The 24,363-nt window shown below is 52.7% G+C and overlaps 2 protein-coding genes across 6 annotated transcripts; one reads left to right on the plus strand and one right to left on the minus strand.

The window, feature by feature from the left end:
- Positions 1 to 4,603: 4,603 nt before the first annotated feature.
- LOC127034704 (zona pellucida sperm-binding protein 3-like) lies at positions 4,604 to 13,800 on the plus strand. Of its 3 annotated transcripts, XR_007769460.1 has the most exons (5): positions 4,604 to 7,818; positions 9,003 to 9,183; positions 9,700 to 9,811; positions 10,871 to 12,578; positions 12,909 to 13,800. XR_007769460.1 is itself a non-coding variant. In XM_050923874.1 (4 exons), exons 1-4 carry the CDS (start codon positions 7,680 to 7,682, stop codon positions 11,192 to 11,194), a joined length of 756 nt encoding a protein of 251 aa, XP_050779831.1. In that variant the 5' UTR covers positions 4,604 to 7,679; the 3' UTR covers positions 11,195 to 12,596. The 3 variants fall into 3 exon arrangements, 1 of the variants encoding a protein (XP_050779831.1); XM_050923874.1 differs by lacking the exon at positions 12,909 to 13,800 and having other exon boundaries at positions 10,871 to 12,596; XR_007769461.1 differs by having other exon boundaries at positions 4,604 to 11,678; positions 12,498 to 12,578.
- A 97-nt stretch (positions 13,801 to 13,897) lies between these two features.
- Positions 13,898 to 23,407, minus strand: MTFP1 (mitochondrial fission process 1). Of its 3 annotated transcripts, XM_050923881.1 has the most exons (5): positions 22,479 to 23,406; positions 18,865 to 19,183; positions 18,231 to 18,358; positions 16,137 to 16,369; positions 13,898 to 14,442 (listed from the first exon to the last, which is right to left on the minus strand). In XM_050923881.1, exons 2-5 carry the CDS (start codon positions 18,998 to 19,000, stop codon positions 14,367 to 14,369), a joined length of 573 nt encoding a protein of 190 aa, XP_050779838.1. In that variant the 5' UTR covers positions 19,001 to 19,183; positions 22,479 to 23,406; the 3' UTR covers positions 13,898 to 14,366. The 3 variants fall into 3 exon arrangements, with proteins under 3 accessions (XP_050779838.1, XP_050779841.1, XP_050779839.1); XM_050923884.1 differs by lacking the exon at positions 18,865 to 19,183 and having other exon boundaries at positions 16,137 to 16,475; positions 22,479 to 23,407; XM_050923882.1 differs by lacking the exons at positions 18,865 to 19,183; positions 22,479 to 23,406 and adding an exon at positions 19,643 to 19,749.
- Between the last annotated feature and the right edge of the window lie 956 nt (positions 23,408 to 24,363).

A 24,363-nucleotide genomic window follows, 5' to 3' on the forward strand; every position in this document is an offset into this window, starting at 1 on the left:
TGCACAGGCTAGGGTATCAGAAGAAGCTAGGTCCCCATCAGGTCCTTCCTGTCAACTGTTGGAAATGGGCCATCCTGATTATCACTACAAATGTTTTTTTCTCCTGCTGATAATAGCCCACCTTAATTGTTTAGTCTCGTTATAATTGGGATGGCAACACCCATTTTTTCATGTTCTCTGTGTATATATATCTTCCTATTGTATTTTCAACTGCATGCATCTGATGAAGTGGGTTTTAGCCCACAAAAGCTTATGCCCAAATAAATTTGTTAGTCTCTAAGGTGCCACAAGCACTCCTCATTCTTTTTTCTTGAAAGCACTGCTTCTCCTCACCCAAAGGTGAGACCATGGTGCATCTTAGTCCAAGAAGGGAGCCAGGCATATACAAGAGAGTGGCACTATGAGGCATCATAACTACAACTCCCATGTAGCACTACAGCAGCATTTCCTAACCCAAATATTTCAGTTTGGTGACTTTCTACCAAAATGACAATTTTTTTGTTGGAAAATAAAAAGCATTTTCTGACCAGCCCTAACATCTGAGAATATGGCCCCCTGGCCCCCTCCCTACAGAAGCACCTCCCAGGAATCATGGCGAGGCCTCTGTGGATGGGAGGGGATGGGCGGGGTGGGCTGCATGCTTCCCATGGACAAGGAAGAAAACTTGGAGGTGCTCAGCTCCCCGGGGGCTGGGCACAACATAACAACCTTCTGCAGGTGGAAAACTGACTCCTAGTTCCATACCTCCAGCAGTACCCCCTCCTGGTGTGGGAGGAAATGTGTGGGTGGCAGTGGCACAATAGCAGCTTGGCTGAAGATCCAGCAGGGTTGCAGGGGGTGCAGGGAAGAGCAGGCGGCACCAGGGAGCATCTGCTCTTATGACTGTGGTTGCATGGTTATTTCGGGGAGACAGGGAAGGTCTGGACAACAGTGATGTCATATAAATGCTTAAACAAAGACAATGAGTGGGGACCAAAGCCATAGCATGAATTTCCTGTGTGTGGCCAAGAGCTCCCTGCTCCACACCCCATCCCCAAGGCCCCTAGCTCTCCTGGGCAGCTGTCCCACCATGTCGCTTCCTGCACTTCTCTTGGGCCACTCCGCGCCTCATCCCAGCCTCTGTCTCTGTCAACACTGCATTGGAGCCAGTGTCCTGATATAGCCTGGAGGGGGAGTTGAGAGGGAAGAGGAGGTGGAGGAGACCCAGATCCTCTGTCAGCAACCACCATCACGTTCCCCAGCGACTCAGGCAGTGCAGTGGGGCATAGGCTGCCAGGCCAGAGAGGCAGCTAGGGTTGCCAACTTTCTACTCACACATCCTTGCCCTACCCCCTGCCCTGCCCCTTCTCTGAGGCTCCATCTCTACTCAGCCCATCCTCCTACTCTCACTCACTCGCTCATTTTCACCAGGCTGGCTCAGGGGGTTGTAGCGCAGGAGGGAGTGCGGGCTCCAGCTGGGCATGTGGGCTCTGGGCTGGGGCAGAAATGAGGGACTTAGGGTGTGGGATGGGGCTATGGGCTGAGGCAGTGGGTTGGGATGTGGGAGAGGGTGAGGGTGCAGGTTCTGGGGTGGGGCCAGGGATGAGGTGTTTAGGGTGTAGGAGGATGTTCCAGGCTGGGGGGTGGAGCCGAGGGGTTCAGAATATGCAAGGGGGCTCTGGGCTGAGGCAAGGGTCTGTGGTGTAGGAGCCCCCATAGGCTCTGGGTTGGTGGTGCAGCTTCTGGGGTGGGGCCAGAAATGAGGGGTTCAGGGTGTGGGAGGATGCTATTGGCTGGGGCAGGGGTGCAGGGAAGGGAGTGAGGGCTCTGGCTGGGGGTGCAGTTTCTGGTGTGGGGCTGGGGATGAGGTGTTTGGGGTGTAGGAGGGTGCTCTAGGCTGGGACCAAGGGGTTCAGAGGGAGGGAGGGGGATCAGGGCTGGGGCAGGGGGTGGGGGCGCAGGAGGGGGTCAGAAGTGCAGGCGGCACTTGCCTCAAGCAGTTCCTGGAAGCAGCGGCATGTCCCCCCCCCGGCTCCTACACAGAAACACGGCCAGGTGGCTCTGTGCACTGCCCTGTCCACAGGTGCTGCCCCCGCAGCTCCCGTTAGACGTGGTTCCCGGCCAATGGGCACTGCGGAGCCAGTGCTTGGGGTGCAGGCAGCTTGTGGAGCTGGAGGAGGGACGTGCCGCTGCTTCTGGGAGCTGTGCGGCATGCAGAGCATGGCAGGCAGGGAGCTTGCCTTAGCCCCACTGTGCGGCCAACCAGTCTTTTAACCAGCAGTGTTGACCAGAGCCACCAAAGTCCCTTTTCAACTGGGCATTCCGGTCGAAAACCAGACACCTGGCAACCCTAGAGGCAGCATGCTGGGATACAGAGGCCTACAGGATGCCAGCCATTCTGTCACCTCAGAGGACAATGAGGGGGATGAATACTGTACACAGTGAGGTCAGGTGGGAGGAGAGGGTAGTTCCAGGCCAGCAGAGGCAAGATAGGGGCTGGTCCCACAGCAAGGAGCCCCAAAGAGTTCTGTGAGCTGCCCAGGCTAGACAAGCAAGGAGAGAACTGTGCTTCTGAGACTACTTAAACCTTTATTGCAAACTAGTCTCTTCTGGGGGCATGAACTCCTAAGAGGCCAGGCCCAGATCGTCTCTTCCCCTCATCCAATCCTCACCTCCAGGAAATAGATAGGGACAGAGAAACTGTTTCTCATGAGGTGAGATGCAACCCTCCTCTCAAAACCTGTGCCTCACCTTGCCTGAAATTTGAAAACCTCTCACTGATGTCCCATATTTGGGGCAAAACCATCACCAGAGCAGGGGCTACCTCTTCCTGTGTGTGTGCGCAACTCCTAGCACGATGGGGCCCACATCTCAGTAGGCAGCAAAAAATAAATAATCCCTGCACAGCTGACTGTCTGTAAGATATATACAGCCCTGCTGGAATCAAGAGCCTGGAAAGCCAATGGGAGAGCCAGAGCCAGTGAGATTTTTAGAGCTGAGGATCAGAAAACACTGGACATGTTAGATATTTGGGCTGGGCAGAACCCCTGAATCTTTAGCACTGCTCCCAGCATTGATATTAAGCACTTGTCAGCTAAATGAATAGGAAGTCTCCATTCAGCACTTTTACTAGGTGCTTAAATCCGCATGGGCTGGGATCCCTCCCCAATACAATGGGACTGGAGGAGACCCATTTCTAGGTGAAGGGTGAAGCTGATCCAGGTGGGCCCAGGGAATCTCTATGAGCTTTTGCTTTGGCACTGATTCCCCCCTCTCCCCGCCCAGGTGGTAATCCAGGTGAACTGCCCAATGAGGAGGCAGAGCTCTTGGGCTGAAGCTGACTCAGGTGGGTCTTGTTCTCTCTCAGAGCACCTGCTGCAGGGCCTATTTACAGGGGCTGGGAAGCTAGTGGTCTGAATCTTTTCTTTCCCAGAATGGCTCCCTGGAGGTTGGTCCTGGTTGCTGCCATGTGTGTAATAGTGTTTGGGATGCCAGGTAATCTGATACTCAAAGCCACTTGTGCTGCTGAGCTTAATAACAATGGTGTGGGCTGTTCTGCTGCTGTGCTGGGTGTTCTGCTTGCTGCCCTGTTTTTTAAAGCAGGATTCTTGTGATCAGGAGAATAGCTGGTGGATTTCTTACCCTGTAACATCTTTACTTATCAGTCCTCCTACTGGGGTCTCTTGTCCTCTCTACTGGGAGGCTTGGGAACTCCTGTGTGTGAGGTGAGATGGTATCTGATGCCTTAAGTTAGGCTAGTCTTTTTCTAGGTGTCTGCTTAACTCAGAAGTGTGGGGTATTAAATGGTAAGCCATCACTTCAAATGGCATGGGGGTTTTTCTGAACCTGCTTGCAGGCTATGGGGCTCTATGGGGAAGATGTGATATAGGCCTAGCAGCAGCCAGCTATGGGGAAGTGGGGAGAGTTGTGCCTCTCTGCCTTGAGGAGACAAAGCAGACTGCTCCCCTCGTTTTGAGTGTGATCATTCTAAGGAGCAAAGCAGTGTTACCCTGAACATGTGGTGAGAACATGCAGCTTGAGCTCTAGCCCCACTAAGTGGTTGCTATTTCCATGTGAGCAGAAGCTGTCTATGGACAGGCATGTCTTATCTTTTGTAACAAAGCCACACTTCCACCAAAAGTCTAGCCTGCACACTCTGCATTTCATAGAACTTAAGGCCAGAAGAAACCATTATGAGCATCTAGTCTGACCACCTACCTAACAAAGGCTAAACACTCTCCTTCCCTCCCCTGCCCAAAAAAACCCCACACTCTGTCTAATCCATAGCGTAACTTCTTAGACATTCAGTCTTGACTTGCCTCCACTTGATTTTCCACCACTCCTCTGTCTTTCTGCTTCTCTTCACTGCATGAGGCACTGAAGGCAAAGGATTGGCCTAAAGAAGTCAAGGCTGATCTAAGAGGGCTTTTTGTAACCAGGTGTTGAGGGAGGAGCAGACAGCAAAAAGTTCTGGCTTTTATTACCCTCAAGCAGGCAAGGAACTGTTGTGGTGTCCTCTGCGTCTGACACTAGACTAAATTGCTATCAGATTGTTGGGCTAATGAAAACCATGTGCCCAAGGAAAATGGGCTTGTTTAGTGTCTAGAGAGTAAGCTGTAGACTGAAATGCCATGCTGGGGCTTAATGCTGGAGAAAGGTGCCTCTCAGCCCTGGAGACTAAAATGGTCTCTAGCTCACATACACCAGGCAGACTGGGAGCTTCCCCCATCTGCTACCTTGCTATCATGCCTTAGCACTGACCTGCCTGGCCCTGTTGTAGGATGTGGGGGAGAAATCAGATTGTTTTTTTAAAGCTTGGGGTTGGTAATACCATTTTATGATTTGATAGCAAATGCCATGTGTCTTAATAAAGCTCTATTTACTTCTGGTTTCTGAGCTTCTGTACCATAAGGCTAGAAACTCTCTACAGTAATTCCTCACTTAAAGTTGCATTTTTCAGGAACATAACTACAATGTTAAGTGAAACTATGTTAAACAAATCCAATTTTCCCATAAGATTTAATGTAAATGCAGGGGGTTAAGTTCCAAGGACTCTTTTTTTTTTTTTTTTTTTTTTTTTTTTTTTTTTTTTTTTTCTTGGGGTGGACAAAAGGCATGTACAGTACTGTGGTTGGGAAGGGCCCCTGGCTCACCCCACACAGGCACAGCCTGCTGCAGGCAAGGATGCTAGAGGAAGCACCTTCACAGTGGCAGATTCCCTGGAGAAGAACAGGTGCCGACTTTGCCGGGGGATGCTCCAGGCCTGCCTCTTTTGGGCTCCACTCCAGGCCCACCACCTCTCCTGAGCATGCTGCTTCCTTGCTCTTCCCCCTCCCTCCCAGAAAGTCCTAAGCACCACCTGCTTGGCAGTGGAGGAAGCCCTGGGGAGGAGGCAGAGAAGAGGAACTTGAGCTGTGACTTTACAAGGGAGCACTGCACTCCACAGAATCTTACAAGCAGTGGACAGAGCAGGCAGCTAAATGATGTTCTAAGGGAGCATTGCACAACTTTAAACAAGCAAGCTCCCTAATTGAGCAGTGACATAACTTTGAAACAACATTAAGCGGAAGGATGTTATGTGAGCAGTTTCAGCTTTCATTTAATACAGTGACTCCTCACACTTGCATGACTAGAAGAGCTGGGGCTGTAAGAGAACCACCAAATGCTTTGAGATTCTCTTATAAATCCAGCATCAGCAGCACTGAACTTGGCCCACTCCATGTTCCCTTGGGTTCCTGCTGTGACTGATAACAATGGTGCTAGCTGGGGATGTGGACACCTGACCTCTAGGAACTGGAGCATCCACTGACTTCATATGTAAACTTCAAGAAAGACAGAGCTGCTTCTGCCACCCTTTATCTCGTTTCCCCCTTCTAAGCACTGGGCTGGGGAGTAGTAACACTTCACTTGCTGTATAACTGTCTACACCTTAGTCCTGACACTCCCTCTCTGCCTGGATGTTCCCTGCTCTGAAGGAAGCTCTCAACCTGTATGAGCACTTATCTTGGGGTCTGTACTCTTGCTGGGTCCTGCTTCCTCAGCGTACCTGGGTTTTTCTGCAACTAGCCCCCTATTATCTGATAACATTGGATTTAAAGGAAAAAATTCCCTGCTTTGTTGTGATTCCTTGGATCCTAGGAATCAGTACTGTTAAAGTCTTCATTTACCATCTCACTCCATGTGGAGGAGACTGAAGGCTAACTAGGATGACATCTCCAGCTGCGGTGCCTGGCTTGCGCACTGAGAGCGGAGGAGACTCTAAGCACAGTAGCTAATCCAGTTGAGTCAGGACAATAATCAAAGGTTTCCTTCTCTAGTTGTCCCAGAGCTGGTTCCCTCCCAATGGAACAGCTCCTCGCACCCAACCACAGCAGCTAGCGCCACTGGTCACAGTCTGCAAGATGCCACAACTGCACAGTCTGCAAAGATGAGCTTCTTCCGTAAAGTCTTGAATGGTGAGAAACTCTTGGCCTCCTAGGTCAGGCAGGCCAAGTCCTGCAAAAGCCCATGAGCTGGTACTAGCTACTTCATCTTGGATTAACCCCTCAGCAGATCTGCAGCAGCATCCTTGAAACTCTATAGAGCTTATTCTGTTCCTGACCCTGCATCACTGCCATCCCCTCACTGGGTGAGGCAGGGCTCTGGGTGGGGGTGGGTAGGCAGTACTTGCCTGTCCCTTGGTGGGCTGCTGCTCAGCAAAATAACCACTGACTTGAAGGTTGCAACCTAGCCAGGCAGTCCCTTCAGTGCAGAAGTTGGTTACATGTTTGTAGGACAGTATTCCCCTACGCCAGCCTATGGATGACTCTTCCTGAAGGATGAGCCATTTGGGGCTCTTGTCGTTATCTCCCTTCTGAGAGTTGCTGACTAGCCCTCTTAATTACTATCTGACCCCTCCTTCCAGAATGACCCAAAGGCAGGTCCTATTGCACCTGTCCATGCCCTTCTACTCTCTTCATGGGAGGAAAGACCAGCTACCTAGAAACCCATGTATACTTAATAGTCCCTTCTTATAGTGCTGCAGGTGTCAGGTTGGCCTCTCCATAGGTTCTCTGCTGAACCTATTTTCAGTAGGTCCCTCTGTGGTGGTGAAGGTCAGACTTGGCCAGTTCTGTGGCCATAGTTATCAGGCTGGTGAATGCTTCATGGGGAGGACTGAGAGGTGCCTGCATGGTGCATCAATGTATTAGAGGGCCTGATGAAGGTCTCCAGTCTAAAGAATGGGATAGAAAGACAAGATCTTCCTCTTCACCCATTCTTGGATTCCAAGAACAAATGGACACCAGTGAAACTAGAATGCAGCAAATTTAAAACCTGATAAGACTTGCCTAAGTGGATTTCAATGCCACCAAAATGCACTGACCTCAAAGAACTCTGCCAGACTAAGATGCTCTGTGGGTAGCAAGATGATTTCCATATTGAGTTTTAAATAAACCATGGCATAAACCAAACTTTGCAGTGGGGGTGAGTGTTTAATGATAAATTCCCCCATGGGCAGCCTAGTTGCACATTCCTCTAAAGTCTCTCCAGTTGGACTCTTTTGGGGATAGGACTGCTGGTCTGATCCAGTCTGGCTCTTCCTATGTTCCTGCAGATGCTGTTCAATGTAGATTCTAGTTCTCAATTCTTCTCTCATAGCTGCCAAAGATCTCGTGTCCCCCTTCTGGGATGATTCCTCTAACAGTACACTGACCACAGTGATGCCTGCTGCTTCAGCCCCCTCTGGTACCACAGTGGCTGGCCATCTCTCAGCTATGACTCCAGGTCATGTCCAGTTCCTGCAAGGTGGCCACTCCATAAAGTCTACAAAGATGAACTTCACCCTAAGGATCCTGAATGGTGAGACCTTCCTACAGATATTGCTGAGGTTGCCCTGTGTAAGAGAGACAGCCTTCTGCCTTCTCAATGTTCTGTTCTGCACTGTTTGTATGTGGGGTGGGGAGGACAAAACCAACTCTGGTAAATGCTAACCCAGCTGCCTAGGTGTCAGTATGAGTTTGAGCCAGCTGTCTCTAGGGTAACAATCTGTCCATGGATTTCTGGTTAACATGCTCCTCGATGTGACTGCCTACAGGCATCTTGGGTTCATCTTGTTAGTGGTGACTATCGACTTATTCCCTCCCCCTCTCCTTTCCTGGACTATCCCATGTGTAGGGCTTCATGTGCTGAGAAAGCAAAGGCACTTCCTGAGGGAGATGTTGGCAGTGTTACTTAACACCATTTTTTTTCACCTTGAGAGTGGGGAGCTGCCATCCTCAGCCCAGCTACTCTGGTCAAAGGGTGGATCAGCTCTATAGCGCTGAACCTCTGCTGGCCCAACATGCACACAGGCTCATTCAGATGGGTGTTGGAGCCAAATGACTGGGATTAAATGCCTGGGGTGGCAGGTTTAAGGGCCAGCATATGGGGCTAGCTCTTCTGCAGAGGGCTTCATAACTGGGAGTCTTGTGTGGTTGCAACCACACACATTCCTGAATTAGATAAGCTGGGGCATTCAGTACCTTCCCTGAGCTGTTCATATACTCCAGCTAGTGGCTTATTGGTGACAGGGGTCCCCCCCCCGCGAGCACAAGTCTGAGTCAGTCTCAAACTTAACACTTACCATGGAGTTGAACTTCTGACACCGCAGACTCCAGCTCTTTGTTTCCAATCCAGTTCAGATTGATGGTAACTGAGCTCAAGAGCTAGGTGGCTTTCATCCAGCCCCTTGACCACTTGCTCCTTTCCTGGGCTGAAGAAACCTGGGCAGGGTGGCTGCTGGTCTGACCTCTCTGGAGAATAGACACTTGGATGGAGATGGTGCTGGTAAACAGCTATGGCTCACTGTTCCTGAGTGCAAGGACCCGATACAGACTTTTCCAGCCTGTGACCTCCCTGGCTGCTGGAAAGGTGTACTCAGCCCATGGGGCACTCCTCCTGTCACTGGGTGGATGAGACAGGCCCACCTCTTCAGAGGTGCCCCAGACATATTTGGGATAGTGCAAGACATTGGCACATGTAACCTATCCTCTTCTCCCCTGCAGAGGACTTCAGTGTGATGGCAGAGCCCTCAACATACACCCCTGGTTCTCCCATCTATGTTGAGGCCAAAGTGGAATCCAGTGCAGGTGTCTCCCCAAGAATCTATGTGGAGGAGTGCTACGGGAGCCATGCAAAGGACCTGAGCCGTTCCAGGAGGATCTATGTGATTGTGAACAACCATGGGTCAGTGGGGGTGGAGGGTGGGGAGATGAGACTGAGGAGGTGCTTGGGCTTGTTCTGCATGCCCTCAGCTGTGGGGTCTCACTCCCAACACAGGGACATGCAATCTATCCTGCTGGTTGGATATCTTCACTTCCCTGGAGCAAGAATACAGCAGAGAGGGGGTGAGGGGAGCAGATGTTCTTTGACCCTCAGCTGGTAGTAATGTCTGTATTGAACCCTGATCACCCTCTCAGATGTAGGGGTGTGTGGATCCCTTGCTCTAGCAGGGTAATATGTCACTCCAATGCATACACTTGAGAGGGTCTCTTGTGCTGTGCCCATCACTGTGGTATTGGGTAGCCTAGGACAAGTCAATGGGAAGAATGGCAGCCTGGTTAGTAACATGACTACCTTCACACTCAGTCTGCGCCTACTGCACATCCCTGCTGGGGGGGGGCACTTCCTCTGATCCCTTCCCCTTCTGAAGCCTGTGACCCTGCTGAAGGCATCCCTGGCTGGCTCCCTTGTCTCCCACAGGTGTCTGCATGGGGGGAAGTCTGGGAATGTTGCTGTCTGGCGTCGGCCTGAGGATTCTGCCTTGCAGTTTGCCATCCCAGCTTTCATGCTGGCTGACGAACCAGAGGAAAAGGTGAGGCCCAACTATGGGTGGGGAGTGTGACTGGCTGTGTGGTTGGGTGTTGCTCTGCTAGTGGCTGAGCTCAGCCAGGGGCTGATGGAGAGCAGCGGTCTGAGCACCTGCATCCTAGATGCTGCCAACTAAGAAGCAGACTTGGGAATCTTGAACAAGCTTCCTGCAGCGACTGAATGGAGCTGTCTGTACCTTGCAGCCTGGCCAAGGCACTCCGCAGCAATTGCCTGCTTTGCTTCAGGGTCCTAATTCTCAACAGAGGGTGCCCTATGAGAGACTCTGCCCGTCCCTCTTGGCTAAGCCATAAAAGCAGGAATTGCTTGGTGAAACCCACCCTAACTGGACTCCAGATCCTCATACAAGGATCCCAAATTCTCCTCTGCCCTGTTAACTAGGTGCTTTAACTGCCTGGCTAGGGGTCATCCTTGCCATGCAAGACAGATCTAGGAAGGCAGTGCTATGTCCTGCCCTATTGCCCAGGCTCAGAGATGCAAGCTGGTGCCCTGCAAGGGAATTTCATGAGCATCTCCAAAAATGTAGGTGGGGCCTTCAGGGAGATCTGTACCTTGGAATGTGTGCAGTAGCCAGACTGGCTGAGCATGTACAGGAAATGGCTCAGAAGAGAGGCTTGTGCTTGGCTCAGCCCTCAGGATCATTCAACCATGGGCTCCCTGTGCTGCCTCTCCAGACAGCCAACTCTTCCTGGGCCCTCTTGTGTACTAGCTTCAGTTCTGCTCCCCAGGGGCTCTGGACCTGCCTGGAGTGGGAAGGGTGCATGTATGCCAGTTGCATGGCAGTAGGCAAGCCCATCATCCCCAGTCTGCTTCTGGACGCCTGCTAGGCTCCTTCCAAACTTAGGACATCAAATGAAACTGTCAGTCAGTTCAGGCTTCATCCAAGATGAAGCTTGGCCCAAAGGTTTCCCCTGGCTGCTCTGATCATGACATTGAGCTCAACCCCTCTGCAGCATAGCTTGCATGTAAACCCACACCCCAGGTGCTGCTGGTGAATCTGGGGTAGGAGCTCAGGGTTTGCTCTGAGCACAGCTGTCTCTTTCAGATCTACATTCACTGCCTGCTGACTGCATGGGGCCAGGAAAGCCTCACAAACCTGGGGAAGAAGTCCTGCTATTACAACAGTACCTCCTTCAGGTCTGCTCAGCCATTCAGTGCATTACTGGGGGCCATAACCAAAGCAGCCCATAACACTGGGACTAGTGGGGCTCTCCAATATAAGGAACAGCTGGCAGGGCTGTTGCAACAGCAGTGTCTGGGAAGGGCTTGTTCACATCTGAACACAAATGAGACACCACTCCAGAGCACCTGTCAAACGGTGCCTGGAGAGGCTCTTTGGACTATGCTTGGAGGGAGGGCATATGGCTAAACTAGAGCCACCATGACCTGGCTCCAATGTGGCTCCCCTGCCTGCGATGGCGTGGAGGGGACTGGTACTAGGAGGGTACCTCCAGGAAGCTGATTTGACTCAGCTCTGATCAGTAGTTACCGTTTGGTGCTTGAGTGGCCTATGTGGAAGTAGTGGGTTTCCACTCGGTTCTAGTAGGCAAGCTGCCACATGGGAATGGTGGCCACAGCTGTCACCAACTGGGGCTTCCTCTCAGAGACGCCAAGGCTATAATGGTGTGGGGCTGGTCTGTCCTCAGAGTGCCTGCTTGTGGGGCTACATGGGCTAACATCTCTGTAGGACCACTCCTGATCCCAGATGTGCTGTGCAGGGACTGCTACCCAGTGACTCCTTCCTCTCTCCATCTCCAGCTGGCAGAACCTAGAGGACCCTTCCCAAAACTTAAAGTGTAGCTGCTGTGACAGCCACTGCCCTGCTGACTCTGCTCCTCCAGAAGAACTAAGAGGTACCAGGACCCTGTGTCCATTATCTTCTCTGCATGCTTGATACTGTGCAACCAGATTGTAGGGCCAGTTGGTGAGTGCTCCCCAAACAGAATGTGGGGAGGCTGGGGTGTGGTCACTGTCTTGGCTGCAGAGATCCAGATGTTGTCTGCTGGGGCTGTCTCAGCAGATTGCAGGCAGGACCTTGCAGCAATGCCATAAGAGGGTGCTTCATCTGCCCAGGGGGGAAGGGCTTCTGGATTCCTGGTATCATCCACTCTGCTGTGGCCAGTTAGTACTGGGCTCTCCATTAGACTTCAGTGGTTGTGAGGACAAAACATCCAACAAGAGTGGGGCAATGTTGAGGAAATGGGCTCTTCTATAAGCCTGGATACATGGTGAGGAGGGGGAAAGTCCTAGCTATCCAACAGGAGCTGGTCACAACCACCTACCTGCTCTGGTGGGGACACAAAGGCCCCATCTAACATCAGATTGGGCAGCCGCCACTCCATCATATGCAGCACTTCAATTGTTGGTTGCTACATAGTATCAAGCCACCTTGCCAAATTAAGCTGTGGCACTTGAGGTGGGTATTGGACCCTCTCACACAAGTAAGCCCTGCTCTGTTAACCAAAACACTCTCAATATGGCAGTGCAGCCTGTAGTGACTAGCTTGGACAGAGCAGTGTAGCTGCATGCTGGGATGCAATCTCCATCTCCTTGTGGCATGAAGGTGGCTGCAGCCATCCCATAGATCTCCATGGCTGTGCTCAGCTGCCTCTGTAGTAAAGTGACTGGACAACCCAGTCTGAGCATGGGTACAAAGATCTGTTTTCCTCCAGAGTTTATAGGTGAAGGGATGCTCCACAGAAAAGTAGCTGGCCCCTTGACAGTGCACAAGGAAGAGGCTCCATGGTATGAAGGTAGGTGTGAATGAGACCTCCCAAGGGAAGTGGGAATGACTATCTTAGACTCAAGGGTCCTTCCAACCCTACTACACCTGGAAATGGCTAAGACGATGCTAAAAGCTCTGCTGAGTAAGAGGCAGTACTTGGTTCTTTAGCTTCCAGCTGGCATTGCTTGTAACCACAGTTCTGGGCATTTCTCTGTAGGTGGCATCTAACGAATGGCTATGCACTGTGCACAGATACACAAATGCAGGGCTCTTAGACTTAGAGAGACTGGCTTCTGCAGGGATTACATTTTAATCTGGGCTACTTGGTCTGGACTCAACCCAAATGTCTGTCCCTTAGAACGATGCCGTACCCTGAAGAAGCTTCTGCTGGTGGGTGTTGCTTTTGCGGGCAGCTGTCTAGTGGGAGCCTTCTTTGTAGGAGGTCTCTTGGCTCTGGCTCTGGCCTTGTTCCGGTCATACCAGCGCAGCAAAGGCCAGAGGCTGCTGAGGAAGAGGAAGGAGTACCCCTATCAAACAGAGCTGCAGAGTGTGGTGAACGCCCTCGTGACTACTGAAGAGATACAGATGGAGGAGAGAGAATCCAGCATAGACCACAACTTGAATACGAATGCATCAGAGAAGGAATAACCAGCCCTTCAGGCTACAATAAATGCTTTTTTTCCTCTGTCAATCTCTTGTCTGTCTTCCCTCTGCTGACAAATGGGGGTGGTGGGGAGGAGTCAAAAGCCAAGGAGTCAGGGCTCACTGCTGAGCTTCACAGAGAAACAGGTGCAAGTACCCGTGTCCTGACGTGCAAGTGCACTTGTGCACAGGTCCAATCTCTGCCTTCAACTGATCTGTAACAATGAACCAGGGGAACTTCCTAGTAGCAAAGGACTCAGAAAATAGAGCTGGAGTGACAGGGTATCTCAAGGCTAGCAGTTAAGTCTCTGAAAACAGGATGAACAGTCAAAGCTGCGCTAGAGGTCAGGGACAATGTTTTGGGGTACGACAGTGGGCACCACCCAAATCCTGCATTTTCTGGTGTCTGTATGTTGCATTGTCTGCTTCTGTGAGGCTTAGAGGAAGGGAGAGACAAACCTCCTCACTTCTCTCCCTGCCAGCATATCATGGTTAAGGCTCCCTCTGCTTTAGTGCAGGGACAGTCTGTCTAGCTAGTTCAATAGCACAGGGAACTGGGAGTGAATTCAGGTTAAAGCGGCTTATTCTGAGGAGAGGGAATTGCAGAGTTTGACTAGTCAGGTTCCCACTACACCACAGCAACAGGAACTGGAGCCAGTTAGAGGGATGTGAGTTAGTGCAATTAACCTCCAGAACAGGTGTGTTTTTGTGTGGTTTTTTTTTTCCCACCATAAATACAGATCTCCTGGGTCTTAAGCTACAAAATATGCCAGCCCCAGCCTGTATTAATATCCCCTAGCACCACTGGGTTTTGACAGCAATTGCACTTTTCCTCTCTTCTCCCCCCTGGCCACAAAGGACCAAGAACAACCCTGAAATCTCATGCTGCCAGAACAGCTGGGCCTCCAGCATTTGGGTTGGGCAACCAGCTCTTGGCAATTCAGGGCTAGTGCTAATGCCTCTGAAGCAGGGGTGAGCCTGTGCTGGGGCAGGGCTGCCCAGCCGACTTGCTCTCCTGCCCCCATGTCACAGTAAGTTGGCTTAACAGCAGAAAATTGCTCTAAATACAGTGTAGTCAGTTGTGAGGTGCTGAGCTGGGTGGGTGAGAGAAGTGTCCTCTTCCTCCTCTCCTGCACCCCCCCCCCCCCCGCTTTAGCCGTGTAAAGGGGCTGCCTCACGAAGAAGGACGACGTTTCTCTTCAGCACCATAGAGTTTGCGGAGGCTGGAATCCATCAGGAAATCCACTGACCTGCAGAGAAGAGAGGCTGTGGTTACTTCAAACAGGTGTTTTCATTCTCCCATCCCATTGTGCCCCTGGCATGTCCCTTCACTCCATCAGCTGGGCCCCCTCTCCTAGCAAACAGCCACAGAGCGCTAGCTCACAGCAAGGAGTTACTTAAGGAAAACATTTGTATCCAGCTCTAATGTGATCAGTGTTGGGCCCTTAGTGACAGGGTTAATCACATGGTCTCCTTTGATCTTCTCTCCTCCTAGCTGTTAAATCCCTTGAGGGATGTGCTGCCCAGCCACCTATTCTTTGATACTAGCTGCCTGTTTCTTCTCACACATAGCAGCCCCTACTAGAGGGCAGCCGGGGGTTGCTCTTAATTTCCAGCTACTTTTACAGCCCTCCAGGTTCTCAGTGGATGGGGATGCTTGGCACATGTAGGTGGAGCACTAGCTTCACAGCTCTTCAAGTTGTCTGAGTGTGAGAATCTCCGTTTTAAAATGGAAACTAAGGTTCTATCCCTGTAGGGGGTGGGGAAAAGCTTGGAGCTGTGACTCTGAACAGCTAGGACACTAGCAGCCAGCCAAAAACAATAGGGCTTTGGGGTGTCTTTAAAAAAAGCCACGCTGGTGGGGGCCTGACTCGTGATATGTGGATGCCTGTGCTGGTAATAGAGTGTGATAGGTGAAAGCAAAGAGCAGCACCATGTGGGATGGCAGGATGAGCTCCATGCACCACAGCCAGAAACCAGTGAGGGCTGAGGCCTTATGTGAACCAATCAACTTCAGCTTCCCAGGCCTGCATCAGCCTTGGCTTGGTGGCTTACGGGTCATTTCTCAGTGTAGGAATTGCCTAGTGAGCACTGAGGCTTGTCATCAGCCCCAGGCTGGTATTAGCCATGCGCCCCTGCAGTCTGCCTGGGTCCAAGACTCCTTGAAGCAATGGGGACAACATTTAGCTATGAGCTAGGGCTGTGTTGGCCAGGTGTTCAACAGCAGCTGTCCAGGAGAGCGTGACACACCAGGTGTGCTGGTGCAGCCAGGATACGTGCACAAATTTCCCAGTGCTAGCTCCCTCTGAGCTGCTTGACAATGAACACACGCTGCGCTTGCCAGAGGACCTGGGGCATGAGGGGACTTTCAGCAGGAGTTGAGTGCCTGGGGTCTTGCTCCAAAGACACTCAGGCGTTGTTCCACTCAGACTAGGGGTTTGTGAGGCCCTGAGCCAGAACAAGGGGGGCCCCTTCTGCTTGCAGTTCTCCCCTTCCCCCAGCACTCCAGCTGGAGAAATAAGGTTGGGGCATAGGGGCTCCCCCCCACCATCCCCTGCCTGGTGCTCCTGCCAGGGAGTGGAGTCAGGGTGCAGGGACTTACAAGGGTCACTGGTATCCCTAAGGCAGAGCACTACTGACAAATGCTGCATTTTTAATGCCAAGCACTGTAGCTACCGCTGATAGAGATGGGGAAAACGAGGCCCAGAGTGGCGCCATGACTTGCCCAAGGCCACACCATGAGTCAATAGTGGAGTGAGGCGTCTTGACTCCTAGTCCTCTGCTCTAACACCCTGCCTCTCTATGCATGTACTGTACACTACCCCCTCCATCACCAGCTTCCCCCCAGGGCATCACAGGCCTCTTGCCCAGAGTCCTGGGCCCCAGGTGCTGAGCCCTGATCCTGCCACCCGTGTTAACCCTCGGCATGCCAGGGAAGCCTTACCTGTCAATGGGCTTGATGATGACAGGAATGGCTGAGAGGCCGATGGCTGTGGTCATCCACTTCCGGATGGGGAGGGGCCAGTGTGTCATGGTGCCCAGGAAGTAGAGGGAGGCAGCACAGATGCGGTTAATGGTGAAGCCGGGGATAGCCACAGAGGCCAGCGCCTGCCACACAAATGTATCCACCACAGCCACGGCCACCTGCGTCGGCTTCCCCACGTCGTGTTCATGTGCCTGATGGGTGCAGCACAGAGAGCATGGAGAGCAGGGACACTGTACCGGTGGAGCGGGGCAGAACAGCAGGGAGTGGGTGTGGGAGCGCACCGAGAGGAATGTACCACTGATGTGGGGGGGGGGGGGGGGGGTTACACACAGGGTCCAGTATGGGTCTGGGGAAATGGTGCAGAGAGGAATGGACCACAGCAGAAGGCAAGCAGAGAAAACACATTTGTTATGGGCTCTGTGGGCACATGTGCACATGGGTGGGTGCAGGCAGGGGTGTACAGATCTCTGTGTGTGCGCGTGTGTGTGTGTCTCTGAGCACACGTGGATAGGGGTGTGTGCACGTGGGGGGGGGGTGTACAGCTCTGTGTGTGTCTCTGAGCACAGGTGTACAGGGGTGTGTGCAGGCTGGGAGATGTACAGATCTGTGTGTGTGTGTGTGTAGGGTGTGTGCAGGCAAGGGTGTGCATGCATGTGTACAGATGTAGGTGCAGGTAGGGGGGGTGTACAGATCTCTGTGTGGGTTTGTGGGTGTGTGCATGCCTCTGCATGTGTGTGCTGGTCAGGGGTGTACAGATGTGTGCATATGTGCACACGTGCTGGTCTGGGATGTCAGGTCTGTGTATGTTTGTACATGTCTGGGTGGGTGCATTAGCTCACCTGAGCAGGGCAGGTGCTGCCCTGGTGTGTGCAGGGTGTAGATCACAGTCTGGCAGCAGCTTTCCCCAGACAGGTACCAACACTCAGGAACATGCCACAAAGCTCAGCTTGGTACTGCCGGGCAGCACAGCCCATGCAGAGCAAGGAAGCTGCCAAGTCATTGACAGGGATCCCACCTGCTGTTTCACTGGGAGACAGGCCTCCCATGGCACATGGCTCCCTGCTCTCTGGCTAACATTGGATGGCGGGTCAGTGCTAGCATGCTCTGACCCTCTGTCTCCAGCATGGTAGCAGGGCTCAGAGCATCCTCTTCCACCCTCCTGGAGGTGCTGTAGCTGGCTTCTCTGGCTCCTGGATCTGCTGCCAGCTTCTGGCATGCCCTAAACCCAAATGCTTTTGCAGAGAGTGGGCTCAGGAATGATCCCCAGCCCAGCATATTGCACAGTTATGACACATCTGGCACTGGCCAATGTCAGACACAGGGCTCTGGACTGGATAGCCCTGGGGTCTCTTCCAGAGTGTCAGGAACACGGGATACTGCACTAGCTGGACCACAAGTCTCTTCCTGAAGGGGAATTCTTATGGTCCTAACCTCCAGCTCTCCTGGAGACAGGGAGGTGAGTGAGAAAGGACTGAAAGGAAAAGGCAGGTGCATTTCACAGAATTGAGATGCAGGACACTACAAGTCCTGAGCTGACACTATGAATCAAAAGATGCCCAGGAACATCAATCTGTGGAGTCTGACGCCTGTTGCTGGTGGAGCAGGAGAGGAAGACAGGGCCTCAGCACAGAGAGCTGCGTAGTGGAGGTGTGCAAGAGTGACTTTGTCTGTGCAAAAGTGGGGACTGCCCCTGGGTTTAGAGGCAGAAGCAGACTTTTGATGCATGAGCAGGACTGGTTCAGTAGACAGGATCTGGGCAGGAATGAGAGGGAAAGTGGAGTTGGCAGATGAGAGAACTTGGCCCCAGCTGCCCAGTTTGTCAGCAGGAGAGGGGAGTCTTTGCCCCATGGAAGGTCAGAGGCCTGACAGCAAGACCCACCCTAGCCTGCCCTCCCCGCTGGCACTGCTCCCTCCACCAGGACCTGACCAGGGTCTAAGTGACAGGATCTTGCTTTGACCCCTCTCTTTTAGGACACACAGAGGCGATCCCAGGGGTCCAGGAGGCAACTAGCTCTGGGGGACAAAAGAGTTTGAGAGCTTCAAGGCACTTACAACAGCTGCCTTCTTTCCCTTATCAATCGCATCAGCCATCACGTATGTGGTCGCCACCCCGTAGCTCCCCCAGACCAGCGAGATGGGCACAATAGCTCTGAAGGACTCTCCAACTTCATTAGCATAGCCTTTAAGAAAGAGCAAGGTCAGAGGGGCCAAAGGGGGGAGGGGTTAGTTACCGAAGAGGCTAAGGCACAGGCCAGAGAGGAGTTAAAACAAAAAAAAATGGGGAGACTGCAAGCTCCACCTACAACACCCCAGTAGCTAAATGTTCAGCAGTCCAAATGTTATCATTCAAACATCAGCACTAGGCTTTGGAATGGCAGCTCACACCCCTCAGAGAGCGTCCAGCTATCTACAGACTGAACAGACAATTCTGCATCAGGTCACCTCTGGGATCAGGAGGCTGGAACTGCACATGTAAATTCTGCAGGAGGCACCAGCCCAGGAGAGAATTGGCCCTGGGTCCCTCCTCAGCAGGGCTGAGGCATGGGGCAGGGCAGTGTGGGCGAAGCTTGCCCTCTGCTGCACTACTCTGAGGCTCTCCAGGGCTTGCTCACCAATGCACCACACAGAGTTTCAGAGCAACCTACTTCTCAGCAGCACCTCCTGGGTTATTTTTAGCCTCCGATACCTGCAGGCTTTGCCAGGTGCCTCTGGAGGGCAGAATCACTGAGCCCTGGCAGATGCCTCGCTTGTCTGGGGCTGATGGGCAGGAAGGTCACCTTGAGGCTTGCCCTTTGTTCCCTGCATCGCCCTCCAGCACCCATCAAGAAGGGGTGGGCGGTGCCACCTTGGGGCGAGCTGCCCGCGGAGGGGGGGGCCGTAACGCCGTTCCACGTCTCAGCCAGAAAGCCAGCCCCAGCAGGAAGATCCCATGGCGCTTGTAGTCACAGAAGCGACGAAAAGAAGCCAAATGCTCCATAGTATGGCATGGGGTACGGCCCCCTTCTCTGCAATGCAACAATCGGGGCAGGGGTGGGGGGGAAGGAGCACATGGGCGCCTGAATGTGTTGTGCACGGATTGCACGACACCACACACGCTATACACTGATCTGTGTAAATCGGTGTGTGGTTACACAGCAACACACACACTCTATATTGCATAGCTACACAAGAACACCCCGAAAAATCAGGCTGACAACCAGCCCTTACAGCATTAGCTATGGAGTGTGGCTGCCTCTCTCCTCGGGGTACACACAGCCCCTTCCCCACGCGTGTGCGGCACCCCCGAGCCCAGCAGCATGCCCTGCACGGGCGGCTCGGTGTCTAACAGCGGCAGATCCTGCTCCCAGACACATCACTGACCATGGCGCTAGTGCCGCGCTGTGCACCCGTTACACGGATGGGGGGTCGGGATCGGGCCCGCGGCGGCCGGCGTTACCCGGGCTCAGGATCGGGCCCACACTCACCCAGGTAGCGCACCCACGTGTCGCGGTAGAGGTCGGTCTCGGCGGGGGGCCCCATGGCGCAGCCGCCGCTGGCTCCAGTCACGCCGGCCCCGGGTCAGCCGCCGCCATCCAGCCCGAGGGCGGTGTCAGCAAATCCCCGCCCCCGTGGGGCCGGGCCGGCGGGGAAAGGCAGTGCGGGCCCGACGGGAGCCAGGCTCAGCCAGCCCTTCCCCGGGCCGGGGGCAGCTAGGCTGCCTTCCCCAGCGAAGTCACACCAGAGAGAGTCTAGCGCCCCCCCCCCGCCCCCCGACCTGCCCCGTGGTGTGTGCAGTGTCAGCAAAGGCCTCGATCTGCACCCCGGGGCGGGAGGGGGAGACCTGCACAGAGCCAGGGTCCTGGGGTGGGGGTGGGGCTAAGCACCCCCAATAGCCTGAGCTCTCTGACTCACCCACCTTCCTGATGCAAGGCCTGGGCCAGCAGCATTGAGTCAGGGCCATCTCACCAGAGGCAGTAGCCTCCCCTGGGTCGGACCCCGCTTTCCAGGCAGGAAGAAATTCAGAAACCACACAGATATCTCCAGCTCCAAGGGAAGGTCTTTCAGAAAGTTAAAAGGGGGAGGGGGTTGAGAGTCCCTGGCAGCTGAATCTAGACTCTGGGTTCATGGCTCTGATTGTGCTAAGAGGACAGTGCACTATATAGGGGGTTGTTCTTAGAGACAGAGCAGCCCCATTTCCTTATAATGGTTATTCCTTCCTACCAGAGCTCTGTCCTGCTGGGAATGAAGGACAGTGCAGGGCTACCCTGGGGTTGTGAATGACAGTATTCCACTGGCATGTATGTTATCTTGTGCTCCTCTCTGTGAATCAAATTGTAATTGCCTTTCTGGAACTCAGCTTCAATCTAGACCAGGGACTCTCAAACTTTTTGACTGGTCACTCCTCTCACAGAGCAAGCCTCTGACTGCGACCCCCCCTTATAAATTAAAAACACATTTTTATATATTTAACACCATTATAAATGCTGGAGGCAAAGCGGGATTTGGGGTGGAGGTTGACACCGTGTGATCCCCTCATGTAATAACCTTGTGACCCCCAGTTTGAGAACCCCTGATCTAGACAATCTGTGATCCAGAAAGAGAGAAGTGTGCATTCCAGAGCTGAATGCCTCATTGTCAGGAGAATGGCTGGCTCAGGGGCTGGGACTGGGGCATGAAGGCTTCCCTTCTTGGTTACCTGTGGAAGTACAGCCAGACCAGCAGAAGTCAAAACTTAGATGCAAATTTTTAAACAGGGCTCCAGAGGTGATCCCGGCAATTACCAGTCTTGTAAGCCTGACTTCAGTACCGGGCAAACTGACTGAAACTATAGTGAAGAACAGAATGGTCAGACACATTCTGGTGAACATAATTTGTTGGGGAAGAGTCAACGTGGTTTTTGTAAAGGGAAATCATTGCCTCATTGATCCGCTAGAATTCTTTGAGGGGGTCGACAAGCTTGTGGACAAGGGGGATTCAGGGGATATAGTGACTTAGATTTTCAGAAAGCCTTTGACAAGGTCCCTCACCAAAGGCTCTTAAGCAAAGTAAGCTGTCATGAGATAAGAGGGAAGGTCCTCGCATGGATTGGTAACTGGTTAAAAGGTAGGAAACAAAGGGTAGGAATAAATGATCAGTTTTCAGAATGGAGAAAGGTAAATAGTGGTGTCCCCCAGGGGTCTGTTCTGGGACCAGTCCTATTCAATATATTCATAAATGATCTGGAGAAAGGGGTAAACAGTGAGGTGACAAAATTTGTAGATGATACAAAACTACTTAACATAGTTAAGTCCCAGGCAGACTATGAAGAGCTACAAAAGGATCTCACAAAACTGGCAGATGAAATTCAGTGTTGATAAATGCAAAGTAATGCACATTGAAAAACATAATCCCAGCTATACATATAAAATGATGGGATCTAAATTAGCTGTTATCACTCAAGAAAGAGATCATGGAGTTGTTGTGGATAGTTCCTGAAAACATCCACTCAATCTGCAGCATCAGTCAAGCCAACAGAATGTTGGGAATAATTAAGAAAGGGATAGATAATAAGACAGAAAATATCAGATTGCCTCTATATAAACCCATGGTACACCCACAGCTTGAATACTGTGTGCAGATCTGGTCGCTCCATCTCAAAAAAGATATATTGGAATTGGAAAAGGTTCAGAGAAGGGCAACAAAAATTATTAGGGGTATAGAACAGCTGCCATATGAGAAGAGATTAATAAAACTGGGACTTTTTCATCTTGGGAAAGAGATGACTAAGGGGGGATATGATATGACTAGTGTGGAGAAAGTAAATAAGACTCCTTCTCATAACACAAGAACTAGGGGTCACCAAATGAAATTAATAAACAGCAGATAGATTAAAAACAAAGAAAAGGAAGTATTTTTTCACACAATGCACACTCAATCTGTGGAACTCCTTGCCAGAGGATGTTATAAAGGCAAAAACTATAACAGGGTTCAAAAAAGAACTAGATAAGTTCCTGCAGGATAGGTCCATCAATGGCTATTTGCCAGGATGGGCAGAGATGGTGTCCCTAGCCTCTATTTACCAGAAGCTGGGAATGGGGGACAGGATGGATCACTTGATGATCCTGGGGGTTGCGGTTGCTGTTCTGTTCGTTCCCTCTGGGGCACCTGGCATTGGCCACTGTCAGAAGACAGGCTACTGGGCTAGCTGAACCTTTGGTCTGACCCAGTGTCACAGAGTCACCGGGTCAGTGCTCTGAGACTACTCCATACAAAGCCAGTCTGGACTCTGGTGTAGCAAGCCTCCTCTCTTTCAGCACATTGTCACCAGGGCAAGAAACTTACCCAGCTTCGACCTTTCTGCTCTGACCTGGGAGCATTCAGCATCTCCTTCCTCCCTGTGTGCTTCCCGCAGCGAGTCCACCCAGGTGGGGCTCTTGGTCTCACTCTGTCAGCATGTAAAACAGAAGGGTTTATTAGCTGACAGAAACACAGCGTAGAACAGAGATTGCTGTCACAGAAATCAGTGACTTTCAGCCAAGTCCATCTTGGGGAGTCCTGGGCCAGACGGACTGGACTCCCCTCTTCCAGTCCCCTCTGCAGCCTTCCCAGCTTCCAGCGACCCACCCTCTGACACCCCCGTTGCTCCTCCTCCTCTTTGTCCTGCTTCCCAAGCAAAAGATGTCACCTGGTCACATCCCCCTCCTGGGTCTCAGGTACATACATTCAGACAGCTGGACAGCTTCACCTGCCCCGAGGGCCTGAGCAAAAATCACACACCCAATTCCCACCACCAAATATTGGTGCAGTACACAGGGAAACTGTTGTACGCATAGTATTAGTATAGGACAGTAAGACACACATGCAACATAACAAGATGAATAAAACCCTACTTCAGCACATCTCTTCTCACTCCGAGACCGAACTGACAGGGCCACTTTAACCAGTGGACTGGGAAAGTTCTTCCCCAGCACTTGTTTAACCTGGGAAACATGCTCCTCCCAGGTCTGGCTAAAAACACAGATATCATCAATATATGCCAGGGCAAAATTCTCTATCCCTTTGAAAAAATGGTCCACCAGGTGCTGGCAGGTGCCCAGGGCCATCCCTATCTATACGCAAACTATGCAGCTGCGTAGGGCACCAGGAAATTTGGGGCACCAAATTGCCCAAAATTTCCTGGTGCCCTACGCAGCTGTGTGCTACATCCAGCTCCAGTGGCCAGCCCAATCCCCCTGACAGCTGAGCCGGCCCCTCGTGGGCTGCGCACAGCAGGACCCAAGAAAGCTACCTCCACCCAAGCCCCACCCCTTCCCCTCAGCTCCTGCCCCTGGCTCCGCCCCTTCACTCCCCCAAACCCTGTCCCCTGAGCTATGTGTCCCAGGGGTCTGCAGCAGGGGTCAGGGTCGGGTCCGTCCTGCACTCACTGAGCAGCGGGAAGTGGAGTGACCCGGCCCCAGCCTGCTACGGTATGCTGGCTCCCAGCCCACGCTGCCAGTGAGTGCTGAGGGGTGGTTCCCCTCCTTCTCCCAAGCCTTGGAGCCAGGGGAGCAGAGCGGACCAGGCTGGGGCCGAGTCGCTCCACTTCCCGCTGCTCCGTGAGTGTGGGGGCAGGCCCGACCCCTGCTGCCTTCCTACACTGGCTGCTCCTGCCTCCCAAAGCCCGTGGGTGCAGCCCACCCCCTGCAGAGGCCTGGGACACCCCCGCCCTCCAGAGGACTGGGGCTGGAGGGGGCTGCGTAGGGCACCACAATCACTAGGGATGGCCTTGCAGGCAGGGGTAAAAGTAACTTAAAGGACTTGCCAGTACTCTGGAATCCTGAGGAGGGGCGTGGCCTCCACCCGAAGAGGCGGAGCCTTTAGATCCCCAGGCTCTTTAAATCAGGATTTAAAGGGCCCGGGCCTAGGGCTGTGGTAGCAGCAGCTGAGAGCCCCAAGCCCTTTAAATCACCCCCTGAGCTCCCAGCTGCAGAGGTGGCTGGAAGCCCTGGGGTTCAGGAGCAATTTAAATTGGTGGATTTAAAGGGCCCGGGGCTCTAGCTGCTGCTACCACAGCAGAGCTCTGGGCCCTTTAAATTGCTGACGGAGCCCCAGGGCTCCAGCAGCAGGGCCCAGGGCTCCTGCTGCCACTACCCTCCAGGGCCCTTTAAATCATCTCCGGAGCCCTGCTGCTGGAGCCCTGGGGTAGCAGTGGCAGGGCTCCAGTGGCTGTTTAAAGGGCCCAGGGTGG

Source organism: Gopherus flavomarginatus, chromosome 15, assembly GCF_025201925.1.
Source record: "Gopherus flavomarginatus isolate rGopFla2 chromosome 15, rGopFla2.mat.asm, whole genome shotgun sequence".
Classification (NCBI taxonomy): Eukaryota; Metazoa; Chordata; order Testudines; family Testudinidae; genus Gopherus; species Gopherus flavomarginatus.

Coding starts and splice junctions, on each gene's coding strand:
- LOC127034704 (XM_050923874.1), top strand. CDS start 7,680: ATGCCTGCTGCTTCAGCCCCCTCTGGTACCACAGTGGCTGGCCATCTC. Junction 7,819..9,002: donor CACCCTAAGGATCCTGAATG/GTGAGACCTTCC, acceptor TCTCCCCTGCAG/AGGACTTCAGTGTGATGGCA. Junction 9,812..10,870: donor CTGACGAACCAGAGGAAAAG/GTGAGGCCCAAC, acceptor TGTCTCTTTCAG/ATCTACATTCACTGCCTGCT.
- MTFP1 (XM_050923881.1), bottom strand. CDS start 19,000: ATGGGTGCTGGAGGGCGATGCAGGGAACAAAGGGCAAGCCTCAAGGTG. Junction 18,359..18,864: donor GCACCTGGCAAAGCCTGCAG/GTATCGGAGGCT, acceptor TCTTTCTTAAAG/GCTATGCTAATGAAGTTGGA. Junction 14,443..16,136: donor ATCATCAAGCCCATTGACAG/GTAAGGCTTCCC, acceptor TCTTCTCTGCAG/GTCAGTGGATTTCCTGATGG.